The sequence below is a fragment of the Pseudonaja textilis genome, chromosome 3, assembly GCF_049901715.1.
Source record: "Pseudonaja textilis isolate UNSWEBS1 chromosome 3, rPseTex1.2, whole genome shotgun sequence".
NCBI lineage: Eukaryota > Metazoa > Chordata > Lepidosauria > Squamata > Elapidae > Pseudonaja > Pseudonaja textilis.
Window position 1 is genome coordinate 117,599,118 of NC_141992.1, and position 24,201 is coordinate 117,623,318.

The 24,201-nt window shown below is 36.8% G+C and overlaps 1 protein-coding gene across 15 annotated transcripts in view; it reads right to left on the reverse strand.

Annotated features, from left to right (window-relative positions):
• The window catches only part of CTNND2 (catenin delta 2), a 471,659-nt gene that overhangs the window by 352,001 nt on the left and 95,457 nt on the right, over nucleotides 1-24,201 (reverse strand). For 14 of the 15 annotated variants that reach the window (XR_015743082.1, XM_026701042.2, XM_087930702.1 and 11 more), the window contains exon 2: nucleotides 23,792-23,925. Coding sequence is in view for 13 of the 15 variants with exons in the window: in XM_026701042.2 (XP_026556827.2) it covers nucleotides 23,792-23,925 (134 nt within the window). In the remaining 2 variants the exon portion in view is untranslated. Of the gene's footprint in view, nucleotides 1-5,134; nucleotides 5,453-23,791; nucleotides 23,926-24,201 lie in introns of those variants that run through there. The other variant, XM_087930704.1, reaches the window with a different exon arrangement.

Sequence of the window (24,201 nt, forward strand, 5' to 3'; positions counted from 1 at the left end):
ATCTGGGGTTTGGCTAGGGGCTGCTATGAAGCAGCAGTGGCCTTCTTGTTCTGCTTAGTATTGCTGCTTCGTTGGGCTGTCTCTCCTCCAGCACTCGTCTGAGGGGGATCGGGGCCTATCCCCAGGCTTAGTTTTCTGTAGATGCCCTCCCACATGATAGTGGGGGCCCATTTGTCCAACCAGGATAGGCACAGGATCACAATTTCCATCATTTTTGACGCTACCATGAAGCGGATGAGTTTCTTGTGCTGGCCCATTTCCAGTCTTACGGGTTCAGTGAGGAGGATACCCCTACCAATGATCCATCAACCTGTTCAAAATGCATGGGCCAGATCATTGTCTTAGTCCTGATGTCCAGCTTTAGAACAATGGTCGGGCTGATCAGATAGCGAGTACACCCCGTGTCTATGATTGTGTCCACTTCCCCTTGTGCCCCAGTCTTGGGTACTATTATCCACACCAGGATGGCAAATGGGCCGATGGCTTTCCTCACCACTGGGTCATTCTCACCTTCGTCATTGCTTTTGTAGGTGATTGGCATTGGGGGCTCCTGAGTTGGAGGTTTCTGTCCCCCAGAGGGGAGATCTCAATGTCTTGAAGTGTAAATCACCCCTCTCCCATGCTCTGCTCTGCTGTCTCCTTGGCCTGGTCAAGGGGCCCTCTTCCCCTCTGGTTAGGGGTGGGAGCCAGCCTCTCAGCCATCTTGCTGTCTTGATGGTTATCATTCCCACCATCAGTTAGCCATGCAGAGGTTCCAGCTGGTTGGGCCTCACACTCCCCAAGTTCCACTCACTTGCCAAATAGGTGTTTGTTGAGTTGGGCCTCAATCTGCTGCTGGGTCATAAATTGTAAGCTAAGGGGGTGCTTGTTGGGCTGGGCCCCAATCCATGGTTGGGTGGTAGGTTAAGGGACTGGAAGAACCTGAACCTGGGACAGCAGTGGGGCTGGTGTGGGAATCCACTGCCCTTGGAGCCAACCATACCCAGGGTGGCAGAACCAGCCAGGCGGTGCCAGCCAACTCGATTGGGGCCATGAGTGACTGAGTGAGTCACTTCCCTCCATAAGCCAAGGTAGGCACCACTTCCTCTCTAGACTTTCAAGGCTACCTTGACTAGGCATCTCTGGTCATTTTTCCAGGCCCTGGTTGAGCAATGATCTTTGGCAATCTCAGGCATCTGCTCCTTCCAGGGCCTGCCATTCGGGGTCTTCCCATGGCCTTTCTCCAGAATATGATTATCCGAGCCATTGGCTGAGCAGGCTCTCAGCAGGAGCTGGTGCTGGGGCATGCAGTGGGCTGGAGTTAGCAAACCACCATGACAGGAGCCAGCCCGGGTTGGGGCCACCATGTTTGCTGGGCAACACATCAACTGGCTGGGGCCTCAGTTAATTGGGAGACCCCACCCTTCTGGTACACATCGACAGGCTTCCAATCTGCTGCAGGGTGATAAGCGTGTGGGGCAAAGAAGCCGGTGCTACTAGGAATGTAGCCCATGGAACCTGGAGCTGATCATGGGTAGAACTACAGTCCTCACAAGGTGGCGCTTGTCCTGTTGGCTGGAGCAGTGGACAGCAGGAAGGGATGGCCTCTCCACAGCATGCTGTCTGGAGGTTCCCAGTCCCGACTCACCCGGGCCTAGTTGGGGCTGCATTTTTGTCAGGAAGTGGATGGCCATGGTTGTCGTTCCCTTCTTGCAAACCTCCCTCATCAGCCAGTGGGGTAGATCTGGGCCTCCACCATTCTCTTTTGCCCAGCCTGGGCCTCCGGCGTTCAGCATTCTGACATTGGACGTAAGCTATGTAATTGCCCACCACGCACACTCTCCCACTGCTGATGCTGGCCACCGTACCTCCGAGGGAGTCTGCCATCCTTTCAGGCTGTCATCACAGTACCTGTTCCTTCTGGTCCCTTCCTCCTTCATTGTGTTGTCTTCCCTCAGTCTTTCTACTCCCTTAGAATTCAGGCAAGTGACTGGACCTCAGGACCCTGGAAAGTGGCTCCAGTTGGAGCAGAGAATTTTGGAGAACTGGCTTAATGTGAGTGTTCCAGGAATTACAGCCATTTCAAATCAGAACTCTGAGATAATTCAATTCCTCAAAGAACAATTTTTATTGGAAATACCATCCTGGTACAAATGGTTACAATTCTCTCCTCCTCTTGGGGCCGGCCAGCCTTTGGAATACCTCTGACTCATCAGAGAGCTATTCTATTTTGTCTACCAAATTCCTTCTATTACTTCCCCCTTCATCTCCACACTGGGCCAACCCGAAATCCAGATATGGGTGTGACATAGGGTATATATCAAGTTCATGGAAAACAACTGGTATATCTCTAGTACTGATTTGGCACCGGGTTAGAAATCACGATACTGTGAGTTCTATTCCCACATTAGGCACAAAGTCAGCTGAGTGACCTTGGCTACTCACTCTTGCTCTGGGCCTTAGGAAGGAGGCAATGGCAAACCACTTCTGAAAAACCTTGACAAGAACACTGCAGGGATTTGTCCCAGCAGTCTCTGAGAATTGGGCATGACTGAATGGAAGGAAAAAATAACCAGGTACTGTTAGCTTAAAACTAAAAAACAGTTTAATTTTTTGTTCAAAAATAATGATATATTGAAAAATTGTAAATTTTATGACATTTTAAATCCCTTGTATATTACTTTGGGTATTCTACCCTTTTATTCATTTTACTTGTCTTTTACTTTCTCTTGTTCATATTCTTACCAAAAAGAGGTATTTAACTCAGAAATAACTGGTAGCCATTTAAATTGGTCTAATATTAATCTGCTACCTGGAAGTATTTTGTATTAAAAAAGTATCAGTAAATAATTTTGTATTCACCAAAGTTTCTTGATTATCATAAAAGACAGTCTTATTCAAAATACAGTGCAGCAATCTAAAAAAGTCATTATAGCATGGATTAAACCCAGATTATCTTTATGATATAAAATACAGATTTATATTACCTTAAATAGAAGACCTTATCTCTGAGGACATGTTATTCTAGTTATACAAATGGGGCCATAAGCAACAGAAGTAATCGTTTGTCCTGTATATTTTTGGGACAGCCAAACACATAAATAGGGCTGAATTTTATTGCATAGAATCCATTGTATCATACTCTATGGCAGATTAGTTTAAAAATGTTACAAATTCAAAATACTAAATCATTAAAAAAAACAACCAGCATCTTAGCTCCTTATTTTTATTTGCTTATAAAAGGTTCTGAGATAAAAAGTCATTCCATGCAATTTCACAGTCACATTATGGAGGAGGAAATAAATAATGAGGGAGTTATTAATATGCAGGAAATGAAAATAATTTAATATAAAATGGTTATCAATTATTAGCTTAATAGAGAACAATGGTAAAGCAATGGTAACTACAGTATATATTGTTAGCAGCATGACTGTAATTCTTTTAAAGGTTGCCATTTTGAAATCTTTCCCATTCAATTCTCCTAATGTCAAAGCTGATTCTAATAGAACAAGATCAACAATATAACTGTTATGTTGTAAATTAAGTAATGTTTGCCTTGCAGCAGTCTTTGAAGTTTTCATTCAATAGAACATGAAATTAGTTATGTTGATTAATACCAGTCAAATATAGTTGCAGCAATGCAAAATTAATCTACAGATCCTAAACAAATTTTAACAAAGCTTGGCCTGAGTAGGAAAACTCATCTGAAATATGAAATGCTTAATAATTCCAATTATATTTTTCACAGATAAAAAGATTTTCCAATTACATTATGATTAAAGCCATTTTATTGTATTCTAAGAACAGAAAAATTTAACATGACTTTTTTATGTAGAATGTTAAAATGCAAATAATACAATTAGCATAAGATTAAACAGCTATTCTGATACCAGACAAAAACAGAGGAGGAGGAGATACATACTTATCAATCATGAGGATATTACTAGTGCTCTTTTCTTACATTTCATGATTATTGAGGACCAAATATATTTTGGTTTAGCCTGCATATGTGAATGAATGAAAAATAATAGTTTCAGGATAATTTCTGAAACTATTTTTTTCACAAGCAACATTAGAAATATATTAAAAACTACAAACTAATTCAAGAATTCAATATATTTTAATATATTTAATTTTTTGAAAGGCACTAGCATAGTTTAATAAGTTTTTTGTATAATTAAAAAAATCAGCTGTATTATACAGACTGTTTTTCACAGAAAAACAGGTAGAGGCAACAAAATGAAATCTTTCTTTTTCTCTCTAAAATATGTGTCTCAGAGTTGGTACATTCAACTTGAAAAGAAAGGCAGCAATGAGTATTTTAGGCATATACTCCTATTAGGATTAGTTCATTTACTGAATTTGCTGGCCAGTCACTCATTCTTTCTTGGCTTTTACAATTCACAGCATGCAGCCGAAACATTAAAATCATACACTGTGATTTTTAAGATTCCTATTGTATTGCATAATGTTTACACTCTCCAAATGCTAACCTCTTAAGAAACTATGCTTAAGAGTTTTTGATAGCAGAACATGTATATTTTATTTCCACACAGCAGCTAACAGAAAAATTAGGAAGACAGTTATTATAAAGAACAAAATTCATATTTCTATAGCACAGGAACAAGGTTATGCCCGCAAATATATATAAGGCAATATGTTATAAAGGAAAGGCAATAATATACTTTATGAACTACAGATTTTTATACATATTGATTTAAATGTATTTCTTCTAGGATTACTTACTTCCTTAGCATGTTTAAAACAAATAGAAAGACACCAGTAAATAAATGCTGCCAGAATAACAAAAGAATTCTGATTTAAGAATTAGTTAAAATGTAACTTTTATATATTTTATATATCCTTTGAAGACCTAATTCTCACAATTTCAGGGTGTATTAATGAGTAGAGGGAAAAATAACATGCAGTTATTTAGAGGCGGTTCAAACTCTAGATAAGTTTAAAAAAGAACAGCAATGAATTAATTTTTCCTCTGGATATTAAGATCCTAATTTTATAAAAAAAAAACGGAATTTGAAGTCATTTGAAATGTCTGATCTGTTTTAAATAAATTATAGCAGTATATATTTCAGAAAAAACAAATGTAAAACTTATAAATAAGCTAAGCCTGTAGTTGCAGTATTTTTTTCTTTACCTTTTTTGCTCACTTTGCAAATTGTTATTTCTTGATCAGTTCCAGAAAATCAAATTAAATTCCCAGCAGTTTATGCAGACAAATATAGCCAACAATGCTGAAGGATGAGTTCTCCCCAAGCTGTACTTCAAGCAGGTCGAGTCATTTCTTTCCTTTTATCACATATAAAAGTAAAAATATATGTTTTTAAATCACGAACACCATCAACCATTTTGACTATCCAAATAATACAGGTCAGCAATTCTCCTCTTCGGCTTCTGAGCATGCAAGCATGGACAGAAAAATATAGGCCAAAAAGAATATACTCCACGACAAAGTGGCTGCAGTCTTCAAGAAGAAAATAATAGAATTCAGTCAAGCACAAAGGTCTCCATGGCAACAGTGAACAGAGCCCGCCCCAATGTTATTATTTATGCAACACTTAATCACAGAAAGACCCCTATTAGCTTAAATTGAAAACCTCAATCTCTTTCCCTCTGTAATAAGTTGTTCTAAATTTATTTAGATCTCCCAAACAGAAAAATCCACAGCCTTTTGGTTCATGGAATAATATATATTCACTTTGCCACATAAGCTTTGTCTGCCAAATAGAAAAGTGCAGTGTGGATCTTGCATATAGTTTGCATTTAATGCTGTTCCTGTTTTAAAATTCAACATGCCTACTCCACAAAAAGACCTTGTGTTTTAAGTGGTTCACTCAGCAATGTGGTAAGCTGGTGTAAAATATGTTTCAGGGATCATTCTATAGAAACAGAAGAAAAAAGCAGAAGAAAGAGAGACATTGTCATATCAACTGCCTCTAACCTTTTTCAATCCTAGCTTTTTTTAAAAAGCCATTTAATTTGCATATTTTTATTAATGTGATTGTAGGGGCTCACCTTGGACTACCTGAAGATAGTAAAAAATATGCCCTTGATCTCAATTCTAAATGAAAAGTATTTTAACAATCAAATAATTCATCCAATAGTTATTTGCTATAACTTGAAGCATTGGAAATGCTTGTCTGATCTGCATTTTGATTAGCACTATCTACTCTATTAGGAGAAACTGATAGAAATGTATGCCAATCTGCATATTGTCAGAAGGTGCCAATAACTGGAGTAGCAACTCAGTTCCATAGACTGCTAAACCTTGGTACTTAACTGTTGATGAGGGAACAATGCTACTTACTTACCAGTATTATCTAGTATGCTACATCGTTCCTTTCACTTCCATCAATGTTGGGAAACTTGCAGTGAGATTCTCAAACTGTGGGTTGTGACCTCTGGAGGATCATGAATAAATATGAACGAGATCATAACCTTTTATGGCTTGCCACTCAAAACTGAGTCACTTTGAGAAGTCAATCCTATTCTTTCTGGACAAACCAGAAGCCAGCTAGTCCATACAGTGGATCCAAGTTCTTGCCTTTCTGCAGGCCTGATAGCTGTGAAACTTTCTGCTTTCTTGGTTCAGTACTTGGCAATTGTGACACTGCACTACTCATGTGCAGAGTGGCTGGCTAACTGATAGTAAGCTGACCAGGAAGTAGGATGAGTAAGATAACTTCACTATTTTCTCTTGGCTTGGTGAGATGTTGCAGAAAATGGTATTGTAATAGAAGTGTAACATGTGCAAGGTGGTCTATATTGGCCTCGGCAAGATGCTGCCCTTCTGTTACAAGGTGATGGTAACTTTTTTTAAAAGGCACATATGCCAGTCCAGGTTGCAAAATTGGGAGTGGAAGGGAAGGGAACATCTGTAATATGGAGAAAGGGGCAATGGATCCAGGAATAAGCAAGAATGTTGGGGAAGTGGTGTGGTATGGAAAAGAGGCAGTGGGGTGAGTTGATATGCAGATAATCCCTGGAAATATCTTTCTTTTCCTTCCTTGCCTTTTTGTGAAATAGATCCAGTGCTGATTATCTGTAAACTGAATCCAGTTCAAAAGAATCCAACATGATCCATTAAACAAAGTGGTAAATGTTCACCCAACCTTTCTTACGAGTTATGGGTGCTACTGTGAAAATCTCAAAAAAAATTCTCAAAAAATTAAGGTCTGCCATAGATTGGTGCTACAATAGGTCCCACATACCAACTCATATTCAGTTTTATTACTTCACGGGGCCACTTTAAGTAACTAAATATATTAAATAAAAGATAGCAGTAGAATCTGTTTAAAATATAACTACAAAATATAGAAATGCTCTTCAGCCTGGCAGTTTCCTAACTTATTGGTATTACCATGAACATTTAATTAGTTAACATTTGAGTCATGACTCATGACCAAAAAACCAATTGCCATGATTAATAACACATTTTTTTAAAAAAGTTAAATCAAAAGTATCAAGCTGAAAAGTTTCCATAGTAGTAGTAGTTGTAGCTGTTTCCATGGTAGTTGATAGTAACGTGGAAGAGAGATAGTACAGTTGAGCAGTGTCTGATGTAATTCTGACCTACTTTATTTCCTCCTTTAGAATCCTCACTACATCACAATGGGTAATATTGAGAAGAGAAGAGAATACTAAAGAGATGTTACTTCTTTAAAAAAAAAGATGTGGCAAGGTATATGCTTAAGGCTGGGAGGACAAACCTTGAACCCCACAATATCTGATTGGGAACATAAGATTTGGAGAATATGCAGCAATTGTGAAACTAACAGTACAGACTGTGTACATAACAAAAAACTAAGTAAATTTAAGCAAGAATTGCTTCCATTTACAGTATATTATGCCACAAGGTAAATATAAGCACTTTTTCTAAAGTCTATGTCATAGGTATTGCAAATAAGTTGGAATATAAAGAGGGGGGAAGTCAGAAATTAAATATCCATATATTTATATGGATGTGTTGTTTAAATTGTTTTATACATTTATAAACAATAATAGTGGGTATTTTTGCATTATACTCAAAAGTTTATACTACTTTTTAACATGACAATAACTCAGTGTTTTCTGTTTAATACCTTTTATTAAAGTTTTACTAAAGATGCATTGTGAAATGTTGCGTATTACCTGTTCACTTCTTTTTGAAAACATATTTTTGTTTAACTTTTTCTAAAAAAAGATGTGACATGCCAACATTGACATAGTGGGTATTTATCTGCAGCAGATGTTGCTATTTTTAGTGTTTTAGAAGGAAGAAATTAATTATATATGAATGCTATGACCTGCCACATGTTGTTACAAATATATTTGTAAGGGTCTATATGAGATTTTGTCTGGAGCTGATATCAAAAATGAGTGGTTGAAGCTCAGATTCCTCCAGGGCATAAAAGATATGTCTGAAACCCATTTTAATCTCAGTCCTGGCTTCATCAAAATGGCATTGCTTTGAAGAAGTTGAGCCACACTGTGACAGCTTCACAAAAGAAAAAAAAATCATAATTCATTTATATAAAATGTCAAGGTGAGTACGGAACAGGAGTATTCAGATATATTAGTCAGGCCCCTTTTCTTGTCCTTTAAAATTAAATATTTTAAATTTCTATCATCTGAAAAGAGTCGAGAATGCACTCTTTCATATCCCATATGCCCAAGCAATGCCCTTCACAGGAACCCCAGAATCCTTCAGAATACTATGTTGTTTTCTCCTTATTCAGTTAAAAGAAAAAATACTGTATTCAAAGAAACGTTTCATTGAAACTGTTTTTCTGTGGTAGGACAAGTCAATGTAACAGCTGTAAAAATGTGCTTGAGGTACAACAAATAAAAGCCAGAAAAAGGATATTATTATAACTTGGGCAAAAATCTAGATCCAGTTTATTGTCTATAAGCATTTGTAACAGCAACTTACTACAACTCTTTTCTTCAAGTGCAGCCATGCGTCACCATGTATATTTCCCTTCTGAATGTCATTTTGCAGGGCCATTTCTCTTTCCTCCTAAGATATCAAGTGCCTTAACCCCAAGTGTCTCAGCACCATATTATTCAGAATCTTACTATCTGTAATTCTATCTTAGGGAAGATAAAGAAGCAGGTTCCATTAGATATATGTACCTCCAACAACTGGGAGAGAAAGGATGCCAGTTTTCACTGAAGTGAATTCACAAATTGCAAGCAATGTACTTTAAACTTGGATTTTCAGTCAGATTTGAATGTAATCTAATCCCGATGATTACAGAACTTCCTCAGATCATATTTTCTTTTCCTGTCCTCACTTACCCACCCTAAGCAACTCAATTCACACATTCTGGGATATGCCTAAGTACTCCTGCCTAAACCCAGCTAATGTATTTTGCACATGAAACATAGATTTATATGCCTATGGGTCTATATTTTCAAAATGCAACTTTCGGTATCAGGGATGGAAAACCTCAACCTTTATAAATATTGGTACAGTTTCCAACAGACTTCAAGGGTATGATAAGGGATATTGGGAGTTGTACTGTAGCTAAGAAACATCTGGTGGAACAGTCTTTACTGCTGATCTGTATCAGAGATAGGAATCCTTTAGATCAGAAGTTGTATTCAATTTCTGAAATGAGTTGGAAGTTTTCAAAAACAAAGCAGAGCCAAAATAAATTGTGGGTATGACCCAAATTTTAGATGCCAATAATTAAATCATAATGTTGTGTATTTCAACATTATCATTATATATTTGCATAATTAAATTAAAGTATAATTATTAATTTCCATAAATAAGAATTACGAGCATGTCATTAGCACTTGTATTATTTGTAATCATCACATTGCCCTCTGTCACTTTCCCCCCCTAAAATAATTTAAATGAAGTCTTTGTGTTTTCACTGAAAGAAAAGTATGCTACTGAACTGCCACTGAAAGAAAGTGTGGAAATTGAATATAATGAAGTGATTGATGCAACGATTGATATATGAACAAAAAATTGGAGGCAACCTGAACATAGATTCCAGGGGCCTTTCCGCAACGTTCAAGAATATAGCATATAATCTGCCTTCCTTATTTATGTCATGTGCCTTAAGAAATGTTTCATAGACAACAACTGTTAAGTATACAGTAAAATATTAAGTAAACAGTTAAAATTGGCACAATAGTAATGAGAATCATAATAATAGAATAGATCTTTAAGGTTCAAACAAGCTAACACATTGGTTTTCATTATGTTAATTATGACACATTAGCATGATCAATATTGTTTCACCAGCTTACAGTTACCATCCTCTCCCATTAAATATTTATGGGTTTTGAGACATTTTAAGACAGTTGAACTTAAATCTTTATCTTGGGGTGTTTCAGAAGCTGAAATGTTTCTGCTCCAAAATTGTTAAGAAAAATGCTAGCTGTAAATATTAGCACTGATAATATTTATTTTAACACATCATATGTTAAAAATTCTTCATCATCTATCAATTGGTCCAAACTCAGTATCTCTGCTTATATCCAATTTTTCCATATCATCATTTTGTCTTAATTTTTAATGTTGGATTTGTCCATAAAATCAATTTAGAATGGAAAAAAAGGATCAAATGTTTTTGTAGACTTTACATTTCATACTTTTTAACTGATAATTATATAATTTATCAGTTAAATCATATTCAGTTATATATGTATATTCCAAAGTTGTCCTAATTGGAGAATTATCATCAATTATTGGCTTCTGGTATTTAATATTTGACAATAGCTAAGTATAATGATATCACTCCAGATTTTTGGAATTGAACCCTCAAAAACTTTCTGAAAATATTCTGCATATTTATACTCTGAAAATATAATATCCATTTTGAGTGCATTCACCTTTTTCTAAAAGGTTAGATTTAACGATTCCCATCTATCCATATTTGAAGAAATCTCTTTATTAATTTTATTTATATTACATTTTACTTACTGAGTTAAATCTTTTGGTATATACATACCTAAATATTTAATGGATTTAGTACGAATATGGAATTGATATTCCTTAAATGGTTAGGTAATGGAATTTTATCTATTGTCATCAATTCCAATTTGAAGTTAAAAGAATCTTACTTTTATACTAAAGGCATCTATAATTTGCGTTAACACTGAAATAGTACTTTAAGGTTTAGAAATAAACAAAAGTATACTATCAGCAAATAAAACCATGTTATGTTTAACTAAATTATGTTCATAAATCTCCCTATGTTGTCTTAAAGCACAAGCCAGGGGCTTTGCACCAATATCAAAAGGCAATGGTGAAAGTAGACATACTTGCCTGGTTCTTCTAAATGTTTACTTTAAATGTGAGCAATTCATATAATATTGTGATACGTTTTATAAATTCAGAGGAAATTCAAATCTATTTAATACAACAAACACATTCTGCTTATACATTTTGTCCAAAGATTTGTCAGTGTCTAACGATAAGTTTACAAATTAGTTTTCATTTGCATTCAAGCCTATTAAATCTACAACTAACCTAATGTTGTCTGCTGCTTGCCTAGTTTCTATTAACCTTGCTGGATCATCTTTAATAATGAATGATAACACTTGCTGTAATATATTTGCTAGACCTGCTGTTAAGATTTTTGTATCAAGATTAATCAGTGATACATGAAAATAAGTAGTACATTGGATTTGATCCTTATCTGATTTTGGTATAACAGTAATATATGCCTGAAACAGGGAAAATATGGCTCCTAAAGCAGCATCCTCCAGCCTTTTGAGCACCAGGGACTGATTTTTGTGGAGAGAGGTTTTTCTGCAGACCAGGGAGGGAGGGAAACATGGTTTCGCATACTGTCTGCATCCCTCATTTACACAGATGGGGTTTTGCTTGTTTGTGCAGTACAGTTTCTGGCACACCATGGCCACTGTCAGTCTGCGACCCAGGGATCCCTGTCCTGAAAAGCCAAAACAATAGAAGGGGGGGGGGAAATCACCCCCCCACCAATCTCTGGAGGGTTTCTTTTACCTGCAGTTGTTCAAGGAAACAATCTTCATTCCTCAGCCTAGGGGAGGCTGACCTTTTTTGGGTTATTGAATAAAGCAGTAAGACTGGGTTTAAGCTTTGATGTTAAGTTTCATTTAAATGTATTTCAACTGAATTGATCTATCAAAGCAAAACCACCAAGATTAATGGTGCTTTTATACATCAGCTCAGAGCATCTCTTTTGTCTCTGCAACTGCTCCGTAATCTTTTGTAAATGCAGAGACCATTTGCAGAAGCTACTTGACTTGAAACTGCTGGATGAGGAGGATTGGCGGATTGTGTTCAAGGCAGACCATATTCTTTCTAAGGTTTTGTTTCAACCTCCATAGATTTTGGTGCCTTCAGCAATCAAAACAAAGTACACCAGTTCTTTGCACAGTCATATTAACTATAATTGAAAACAAAGAAATCTAAAACTGCATTTTTGTGCTTATTTTGTGCCAATTGCTATTTATCATATGCTCATAATGGAATCTAGAGCTAATCTAATACTTGTGATTCACTTAAAAAGAGATATTAATGCAACAAACTGATTTATAGTTATTATAGAACACAAGCTATTTTTCAGTAAACCATTCCTTTAGAAAATACAAAGAAAATATAAAATTACAATTAACACATATTGTGACACTGAATGTACCCATAGTAGATATATGCATGGCTGTAAAGGGTACCAACCACTATTAACTAGGTTGCTCAGTGCAGAATAGAAGATAATTATCCACCTAGGACTGCAGCTTAAGTTGTTCTCAGATGCTATTAACTATTTATAAAACTTATTTCAAGTTGCATCAAGACAGAAGCTGAAAGCTTTTATACATTTACATCTTTGAGTCAGCAATTTAGAAGAGGTCTCTTCTTTGGGCTTTCCATATCACGCTAAGGAGCAAATAACGTTTTTTTCTAACTTCATGACAGAACTGGTAATACCACAAAAATGGCCAAATATATGTAAGTATCTCATTTTAGCCATTGTCTGTCCACTGAAGGATGAAGTCCTTTTCTGTCTGTCTGTCTGTCTGTCTGTCTGTCTGTATGTATACATACACATATATATTCCTGTTGTGTGTATCTGCATGTGTATGTGTGTGTGTGTGTGTGTGTGTGTGTGTGTATAAATAATATAAAAGTGGCAGAAAAAAGGATTCCATTGTAATGCAATAGCCTATATAATGACTGATTCTCACTTTCATTTTTTTCTGAAACTTCTGAAAAGAATAATACTTTTAAAATACTATTTAAGCAGATTTTAGAAATTAAATATGTAAAAATATCTAAGCCAAATATTTCTTCCAAATATTCGAAGAATCATCCTTGTTTTTCTTTTCAAAGAAGAAAAATGTGGTGAAATCCTCAAAAGGTTAGGGTTAATTCTCCAATATTAAATTATAATGATGGCCAAAGTGAGTGAAAGTAATCTCTTTTTAATGGTAGAACAATCTATTTAGCTTTCTACAACCATCATAAAAAAACAACTACTAGTTGAAGCCTTTTCAAGTCATGATGTGGAGAGAAATAAGAAAGGCTGCAGAAAGATGAGGATATGTGAAAGATGGGGATATGTGAAAGATGGGGATATATATTCTCTCTCCACAATCTACCAACTTTGACTATCTCACAATTATAAAGAATAGTCAAAATATATTTTAAAATATATTTTTTCCAAGGAGGAGATGTAGAAACAGAAAAACTGATGGGGGCTACATCATGATGTCACTGTGCACCATTTTCCCATCACCATAGTGTCAGGACTCCAACAAATCCACCCCCATTCAAATCATAAGTCTCTAGTCACATCTCAGAGAAAAGAAAATTGATTTATTAGAAGTGGACATGTTGGTGTTGGCTGGATGCATTCATTTCCCCGCTTCCCCCTGGTCTTCCCCCCACCCCCTGGATGTGTAGTCTCCAATGGGATGCATCCATCCCCAAGAGACATCAATCATACTTTCCAGTAATTTTCTTGCGCTCTGGGTGATTACCTAGGCCCTTAAGGAATGTACTGTTTTCCCCACTCCCTTTTTCTGGCAGCTAAAAAGATCAAAGGCAGGGGTGGGTTTCTACCGGTTCTGTCCACCTCTGTAGAACCGGTAGCTCTGAAGAGCAGCAGACATAGAACCAGTTCTATGTCTGCTGACGTTTTTGTCCACCCATCCACTTGGGCTCTTACCTGACCTTTATTTCCTGATTTTTTCAACTTCAGCTGCCGTGAAAAGCACAGCGAAAGGCTGCTTCTCTGCACGCAGCATGCTGATGACGATTTACAGGCAGGTGCCGGCAGCATGCAGGGAAGCACATTGTAAATCACTGAACGTCGTAAATGACCAAGCTGGTAGTTAACCCTGTTGGATCCCACCCCTGATCAAAGGAGTATCTTTTTAGTTGACACGTAGCTTGCTGTGGAACCTAATGATTGTTGGAGAACTGTGGCATACAGGATTGGTAATATATGTTAAAGCCTTTCCTAGACTCAGAGAAGATTGAGAATGAGCTATCACTGTTCTTTATAGACATCAAAGGATATCAGCTGCATCCCAATTTCTGGATCATTTCTAGTAATCATAAGTATTTCTACCTACACCAAATTCAGTCTCAGTTGTATAGAGATTGGTTTTTAATAAACCCTTCTAAGATTAGTTTTTTTTCTGTAACTTAATGAATTTATAATGTGGAGAATGTCTTCTGGTTAATTTTGGATGTTCTACTCCAAAACAGGAAGATTTCATTAATAGCTGAACCAATAGTTAGATCAATAATAATAAAAAGAAAACAACTTGGCTAATCAGATTGAAAAGACTGATAGGATTGTGTCAAGTTAAGAGGAGCAGGATATGAATAATAAGTACCACTTTACAGGAAAGGGCCCCTTTTCAGATTTAGTTTCTTCATTCATTGTCTATCATATGATCCATCATATGAACTGTAGCATCAGAATTTTGCTCACTGTGGTTAACTGTTCTGAACAAAACAGAAACTATCCATGAAATCAGCAGGATTTCCTGGAAGTTTGATCAGAAAAATAATTGAAAACTACAGCTCACTTGGAGGAGTGACTAAATCAATTCCTTCAGGCATAAAATTAAAAAAAAATAATTCAAGTTATACCTATTAGCTATCTGCAAATTAAATTCCAAGATTAAAAATAAGGCATCCTAAAAATAATTGAATAAAATGAAATATAATTAACAAATGAGTTAATCTAAGCTGTCAGAGTTCAAGGTGTTTATTTATCTGTGTTGTTCTCAGATGACACAAAATGATTTTAATTTACATGTATAAGAATGTGTCTTGCTATGTACATAGACTAAATTAGTCATTTACATATGATTCATATATATTTTACATTTGTAGAGTAAGAAAAACATTCACTGAAATTTATTTTTATACCATTTGAATGCACCACAAATAATTAGAATTACAATGACTGGAAGTTTGCAATGAGTGTAATGCATATTTCTAAGCACCTCTAGAAGCAGGCTTCTTAATTTGTTTTACAATTTATTTTCAGTTCAAGAAACATAACTGCTGCTAGGCAACACAGCTCTATAATTCCTCCTCCTGTTTTTCATTTTCAGTTTTCCCCAACAAGTCCAAGATATTAGAAATCTACAATCTATCATTTTGTTTTTGTCCCATAATATACATTATATGAAGAGACAGTACCAAATGCCTCCTTATCCCTTGCATAAACACTTTTGGAAATGCTCTGACTTTCCTCTTCCCCTTTCTTCTCCTAAACTTCTGCACTTGTTTTCCAATATTCTTGCCCAGTGTGAGGAAGGGGTAATACAGAAGGGGAATTTCATTTCATGAAACTAAAAAAACTGAAATGAAGTATATTAATTAGAATGGAAAAGCAAATTCCTAATTTATTTCTCAAATTAGCATTTTAAATGTGATAGCTGAGAATTCTTTCATTTTTATTTTGTGTCTATTTGCAAACATTTCATTGAATATACAAAGAAGAATTCAGTTATGAACTGTCACAAGGAACAATTTTCAATTAATATTTTATAGCTGCATTTCAAGAAATACTTTCTATAAATTAAATTGTTCCTCAATAGGTTTGTAACATGTATACAGAAATATACATATCAAATATTGGGGTTGGAAAATATGATTAAAAAAACTAATGACAATTTTAGATCAGACCATCATTTGTTTTGTAATAAAGTATTCTGAAAGATTAAAATCTTTAAATACTATAAAAGAATAGAACTTATTTTTTTATTATACAAATATTTTTATTGAATCCAAAGAACCAAAATGTCCACTAAAATTTTCAAATTTAACATTTTTGTTTATTTGAATAAAACATTCTGAAATATCTATTTTTGTTTTCTTTTCATGCCTTCTCATAACCAGGACAAATTAGGAATTCAAGAACTTTAGTATTTGTATACTTTGTAGTTATCATAGTGCTCAAGCAGAATTTGAAAAATAGATAAAATTAAATTCAAACGTAAATGTAAATTCTCCCCTTGACATGTATCCTAAATTTTGTGTTGAATGATGTGTTGAAGGTGAATGAGTCTAGTAGAGGGTATTAAATGACTTTTTGACCAATTGATTGAGATCCCATGTTGTTGTAGGGTTACAAGTGTAGTTTGAGTGTTTGAATTTGCTTGATTGATGGAAGATGCCAGAATAAGAATATCATCCAAGTAGCACTGAAGTCGGATGGACCTATCTCAGAGTGATGCTGCCAAGGCAGCCAAGACCTTTGTAAAAGTTCTGGGAGCTGAAGCTAGGCCAAATGGGAGAGCACAATATTTGTAATGGACGTTGTTGTAACAGAAATGAAGGAATTTGAAATGTGAGGGCCTAATTGAGATATGTAAGTAAGCTTCTGTGTGGTCTACGGAGGTAAGGTCATTGTTTTTTTCTGATGCTGAGTAAGATGGATTGGAGAGTGGTCATTTTAAATTTTCAGTAAACTAAATATTGGTTTAGATGTTTTAAGTCCAGGATTGCCTTCCATCCCCCTGAACTTTTAGGGACCACGAAGAGGTGCTAATAAAGACCAAGACCTTTTTGATTAGAAGGAACAGGTTGTATGGCCCAGATCTCTAGTAGATGTGATATGGCTGTGTCCATGAGAAACCTTTTTTCTGCATCCCTGGAAATTGGGGACTTCATAAAAAAAAATCCAGGGGGGGGGGAGCTGAACTCCAGTGCCAGACTAAATCCTACTGTGTTCCTGACCCATGCGTCAGTGGTAGAGGAGTCCCATTGGTCGGCAAACTTTTTTAGGTGACCGCCAGTGGGAATCTCATTGTGATCATTACTTGGACCTGCGGAGGGGCCTAGATCCTGTTCCTTGAAATTGTCTCCTAGGATGGAGTCCCCTTCTATATCTGTCCTCAAGTTCAATTCTATCTGTCTGTTGTCTGAATCCAGGCTGTCTTTGAAATCTTGGATAGTAGGGTTGGTAGAAGGGGCAAAAGGAACCCCTATGAAAGGGCTGTGGTGATCTGGACTCTGATCAATGAAAAAGAGAGGAAAGAATTTTCTTTTTGGTTCTGGTTTCAATTAGGAGGGGTTCAAGCGCACTGCCAAATAGTTTGTTCTCCGAGATGGGAGCTGAGGCAAGCCACCACTTGTGCTTGATGTCTGCCTGCCAATGCCTGAGCCAAAGTAACCTTCTAGCTGCAATTTGGGAAGCAATGGCCCCAGAGGAAAATTTAACTACATTGAAGGTAGCGTCTGCTGAAAACTCTGCAGCGGCAATTAATTTAGCCACATCTTGATGTGCCCTAAGGTTTGAGGCTGGAATGGTATCCCTCAGGTGGCAGAGCCATCTGAGAGATGATCTGGTGAAAAAGGAGGTGGCTGTGGCTGCTCTGATGGCCCATGCATCCGAGACGTGTGCCCTGTGGAGGGCTAGTTCCGCCCTTTTTTCCTCAGGCTTGAGAGCCTCTTCAGCTTCACTTGGGATGGCTGAGGAAGATGCAAGCACAATGATAGGCTCGTCCACTTCCGGAGTGTTTAGAAATTTAGAGAACTTAGGTGCCAAATTATAGTATTTTTTATCATGTCCTGTGGGAGTGGGATATGAGGCTGCTACAGCCCATTGTTTTTGTATTAAATTGGAAAACATGTGTGGCACAGGGATTACCTCTGCCTCAGTGTCTGGTTGAGAGAATATGAGATCTTCTGCTTCCCCTGGAGTATTTGGTGGGGGAGGGGTACCTGTATTATCCAGCCGTGCGGTGTTCTTGGCCTTAAACAGCAGGGATTTAAATAATTGTGGGCGGAATAATCCTGTAAATACGGGGAGGTCAGGTGAGAGGCTTTCATCATCAGACATCCCCCTTTCAGCAGATCCATTTCTGACAATATCTTGTCAACAGTGTGTACCGACCCCTCCTCCATTTGATCCATTGGATCCCCTTGATCTCCCATAGCCTGTATGTATTGAGGGTCTCTGACAGTGGGCAACAATAGTTCTGTGGGGGGGTACCTGATGAAGATGTGGACCCATGATGCCCAGATCATTCATAAAAGAGATCTGCAACCCGAAGCTGAGGGTGTTCGTCCTGCCTGAATAGCTTGTTGGACACCTGCTGATATGCCCTTCTGGATAGCTAGCTCCATCCACGCCCTCATGTTGGCAGGGATTTCCTCCGGAAATTCCTCCTCTTGTCTGAGGTCACCTGCACTTGGCATAAATATTGCCTCTGGGGCCCTCCTTGGGGAGAGAATGTTAGAAAGAGCCTCCTGGGGAGCTTGTATCAATATGCTGCTCCTTCTGGATAAATCCAGAGGGGCGGTTGGAGGATTCTGGGCCTGTGAGGTAGAGGGTATGATGAGTGGTGAAGAGGTGGGCTGTGCAGCTGCTCGTGTATGTTTTTCCACCTACCTTTCTAATGTTTGATGGCGTCTGCGTGCATCTTTCTCTGCTGCCTTAGAGGTCTTTTTCGGCTCTGTGGACTTATCTCTATTTTTAACACTTATTCCAGATCTGGAGTTGGAGTTGCTGGCCATGGTAATGCCTTGGATAGCAATGGAAAGAGGCTATGAAATTAGGTGGCGAGAACACCTAGGGGCCTGCTCCTTTAAGGGCAGGGGATCCTGGAATAGCTCCCCGATGCCTTTAGCAAATGTTGTCTCCTTGTTCTGTTTTGCTTTGTTATCTGTCTGTCTGTTTGTCTATCTATCTATACTTTAATAACTTAAAGATTTGTAGAATTTAAGTCAATCAAGTCAATTTTTGAATAAAGTACTTGTAATATCAAATAGGGAGATCAGAACACCCCCCCTCGAGACCTGGCACCTATATGAGGACACAGAGGTCTGTAACTGATAATTAGATCAGTTTAGCTGCACGTATTGCCTGTGGATTCCAGCAGTTCAAGTCCTTTATCATCCAGTGGACTGGTGGTAGGGACTCCCCCTTCCCAGGTCCCCCAAAAGGGAAACCTTGTTGGGTAACTTGCCTCACAGATAGTAACAATTACTCAGCAAATTTAACCATGCGGCCTTTAAAATGCTGGCTGCCTCATGGCAGAATGAAAATGAAAGCAGCTATCACCGCCCGGCCTGCTGAAAGAAAAACCACTCAGCGGGAAGTCTCAGGGGCTAATTCCCTGCCCTGAGGTGTTCTGCGGGCAAAGTCTGGTAATAAAAAGGAAAAAAGGCTGCACTTTTAAATGGAAGCTTCAAATCTTGAAGGGACAGAGTATTTACTCAACCAGCTGGGAGATTGGAGAGATAAGCCTCCTTGTTTTGAAGTTTAAGGCAGCATGTCTCTGAAAGGAGAGGCTTTTAGCCTCAGTGCAGATGGGAAAGATAAGCCTTCCCGTTTATGAGGCTTTAGCTTCAGGAGGCTGGAACGTAAAAAAAAACAAAAAACAAAAAACAAAACAAAAAACCGAGTGAAATGACTTTTGGAAGTTCCCGGGGGTGGTGGTGGTGGTGACAGAAACTATGTATGGTATTATCTGACCTGAGAAATAAATCAGCTAAATCGCCAGTGTTCTGTTCCGACCAGGAAAACAATAACATAACCTGTCTGAAGAAAGGCTGACCTAAAACTGGGGACGCTAAGGAGGAGTCTCGTGGAGGGGGAAGAGTGTCCTCAAGTTTAAGCCCAGCCTTCCTAGAAGGGACTGAAGCACCTTCCCATCACTGGATGCTCTGAACAGCTCATGGGAGAAAAGGAGGCTTCTAAGTGAGCTTGATTTGACTGTTGGTAATTTCAATGCACGCATCCATGCAATCTTCAATGCATGGCCTTCTATCAAAATGTTTTAAAGCACATTTTCTATGTTATGGTTCATAATTCATTATGCAGCAAAGCTTAAAAATTTGCTGTTTCACAATAATTTTTATGGAGAGAAATCACTTCTCTACATTAGAAACTTAATTTTACAAAAGGGAATATTGGAATCATTCTATTTCCATATTTCATTCCTATAAACTTTTTATGATTTTTTTCATGATAGCAGTTGCATGTAGATATACAACATTCACATGTTTTTCTCTCCAGACTGTTTTTCTCTGCACAGAAGAACATTTCTAAATTAAGAAAATGTTTAATTGTGTGGTGAAAGAATGTAAAAAACATTTATGGATGAATTACTTGTTCCAGGAGCTGGAATTCTTTCACCATAAAGAGACAAAAGTGTATTACGCTTAGACTTTACAAGAGGACCCAAAGTAACATCTCCAATGCCCATATTTTAATGAAATACAGCAATAAGAAGATTCTAGCAGCTGCATTTTCTTGATGTCTGCCACTAATTAACCCGAAGTCAAAGGAAGGACAGACTTTATTGTCAGATGAAAAAGACTTTAAACAAAAAAGGCAAGGTTATTGTCTTCTTGCTCAGGAATACCATGGGAGCAGGGGCCCAGCTAGGGTGAACCAGTAGCTCCGAGGATCAGACAGGGATTGCTGGAGAAAGTCATTAGCAAATGCTCTGTACACACGCGAAGCACACCCTCACTGAACCAGTTGCTACTCCAGTTAAATCGCACCCCTGTACAGGAGTCATCTGGGTTGGCAATCTTTCTCCACAAGCTCCATTATGACTAGCCTGTTCCCTGGAAATGACATTTCTTCCATTGTTCCTCTCCCATCAGGACAGCATCACAATGCTCTTGGACCAAGTTCCCAAGTGCTGAGAGCTTTTATTTTTATTTTATTCTTTTATTCTGTGAAGACTTAACGTGCTCCTGGAGCTACTCACATCTGTACCTTTTTGGACCTCAGCTGCAACAATATTTTTGGTAATTTATTCATCAGACTTGTAGTTGTTTAGGAATCCACAAACCATTCTTAATTATTTTTTACAAATATATCTGAATGATTTCTGTCTTATGCATTAGACACAACATTAGAATGTTAGAAAAATTAAGGTGGATATTTATAGCTGCTGTGATATTTGATATTTTATTTTTAAACCTTATAAATGGCAGCAGGGCTGAACCATTATTGAAAATGAAGCATCCAGTCACTTGCCCTTAGCATGCAACTATAAGATTCCAAAAAGAAAGAAAAAATGTGAAGGCAAGAATTGCAAATAATTATTGGTAGTTGTAACCATGTAACACACAGAATTTAAATGAAAGTCTGAGGATTGTTCAAAGTTTTAATGGGTTAATTTGATGAAAGCAAAGAATCACCATGTCTAAAAGAGAAGTTTTATGTGACAGCCTTGACCCAGCTACTAGAAGTGCCATCTAAGTTTGGTAAGAGAATATGAAGTGCCACCTCAAGGCAAAATCACATTGTCTCTTCACCTTAATGAAGAACATTGCATTGACCTTGTTTCACAAAGCACTTCACTGGAACAAATTCAAACTTTGTTCAGGTTGAAAGAAACCAGTATAACTGCAAAAACATATTTAGCATGATCTGATAAATTTGGAAGGGGTGGCATCATTTGCTAATATTCAGATATCACTGTTTGAATTCCAGGCTGGATCAGCATGTTGTAAATTTTACTGGAATGTATATATTTATGAAGGCATTTTTAATTGAAACAATGATTTCTTACTTCATGTCAAATATATCTTACCTCATTTCATATATCAAACATATAACTGACAATCCTTTCTTTCCAATCCAGTTGAACTAAAAAGAATACCAGAAAACCGAAAGATTCCCTCATACTGCAGTCTTCCACAAATTTTCCAAATTGTTAGAGAGTAGGGTTATTAAGACTTGTGAAACACTAGACTAAATACAATATAAGAGGGTCATTTGGCTTACAATATCTTTTTCAGCCTACCATTATCAATCAGAAAGTGAAGTCCTTTATGTTTCCTTTATTTAGATATAAATCTTCCTCAATCCTTACTGTTTAAATAACCCCCACAATTCCTTGTTAGACATTAACTTTTTCTTTTTTCCTTTCCCTCCCTTTCCCTTCTCTTTTCTATATTGGAACTTGCACACCAGCACATTGTTGAGAGTTGGCATATTAACCAAAGCCTATTGGATTAAAAGTAAATGTTAAAAGTAGGTCTTTTAATATGTTGAACTATTTTACCCCCTTTAGGAGAGTACTTTCCTACTTTTTTTGAAACACACATTAATTTTTTTCTCACTTCTAACACAAACATGCATGTATATTTGTATTTCATACAAGATGTGCAGTAATTTGCTTCATTTCAGTGAACTACTTTTAAAAATAGTTTTTCACAGCAAGATCCCATTCATGTTTCCTCAGAATTACCATTGAGAAAGAACGTTCTCTGGTAAGTCTACCAAGGCCCCTTTTTGTATTGTAAGAGACAATGATAATGTTGAACATGCTTACTGAGGATGAAGGAGAAGCTTTGTTTTCCTTTTTATCATTTTGGGGGATAGAACTTTTTCCACACATTTTCTTTTTTTCAGTATATACTGTATTTTTGTATAAGTTTTAATGCATTTTATCAGTTTAATATAACAATAAAATAGTTGAAAAAAGAATTACCACTGAGAACAAACAATATGTCAAAGGATTGCAATCTCAATTTAATTTCAAAAGAGGCAAAGTATTTTAAACTCAGGAAACAGCTATAGTAAAACTTATACATATGTACATGTTTCTTTCCATCCATCCATCCACCCATCCACCCATCCATCAGAATTCTAAAAGAATATCATTTTTAAAAAGTAGCTTGTAATTGTGCTAGTATATACCATATCTTACCATGTACTAATGTAAAGACAATCACTAAATGCAAATTAAATTCTTGACAAAGAACTGCATATTCTATTCATATAAAATAAATCATATGATCTTGGGTTCATTAATAATTCCATTACATTTTTCAAATAACCTATCAAATTATGAAAATAAAAAGAGAAAAAATATATTAAAATTACAAGGTGTAAGTACTGTGATAACGGACAATGCGAGTATGCAAAAATATTCATCAGTAGAATCCTAAACTATATAAAGAAGAAAGTTTTCCTCAAGTTAATAAATATTTAAAGAAACAAAATCTACTGAAGTTTATTGAAAACAGAAACAAATAATGACTGGACCTAGAACAATAAGGGAAGATAATTGTCTCCTATTTGTCATATAGGAAATCTGACCATGCATTCCAGTTCTTAAAACTGTGAAAGAAAGACAACAGCAGCAACTTTAGTTTGACTACTAGTAGTTTTAAACTTCTTTGAAAAAATAAAAACATGTACCTCATCACAAGTCAAATAGAGCACACTAATAAAGTTAATTCTTTTAGTATATATATTTGTATCTGAAAATCCCTCAAGGAAGTTAACAGAAGGAGCTCATGTGCACAACATAACATGTACTTGACTCACACTTTAGGATTTGGAATTTGCAATTTCTTGCAGTTGCTTACTTGTTCTTTGACTGATGCCAGAATGGCAGACGTGGTTTCTGTTTCAGATCCATCTCCATTGGATGTATTCAACACGGGGCTAAGGGAACTTCTCTTGTCTGATGACGATGGCTGGTCAGGAACAGGCATAGCTCCTACAATAAGAAACAATAGATAATTACATCCAGTGTTTTTATCAAGAATTCAAACTTTTTTTTTCTTTTTTATGGTGGCTACAAAATATTTCCTAAGAAGACTCCATTTTCATTTCTGCCATGAAATATTTACGAGTAGACAAAATCTACTACAAATTTCTCCTCAAATGTTTGAAATATCAATCAATGGGGTCACCAAGTGGGACTTAAAATTTTTAGTTGTGCCCAACTTGTATATGGCCATAGACTAGATCAAGATACCTATGATATTTATTT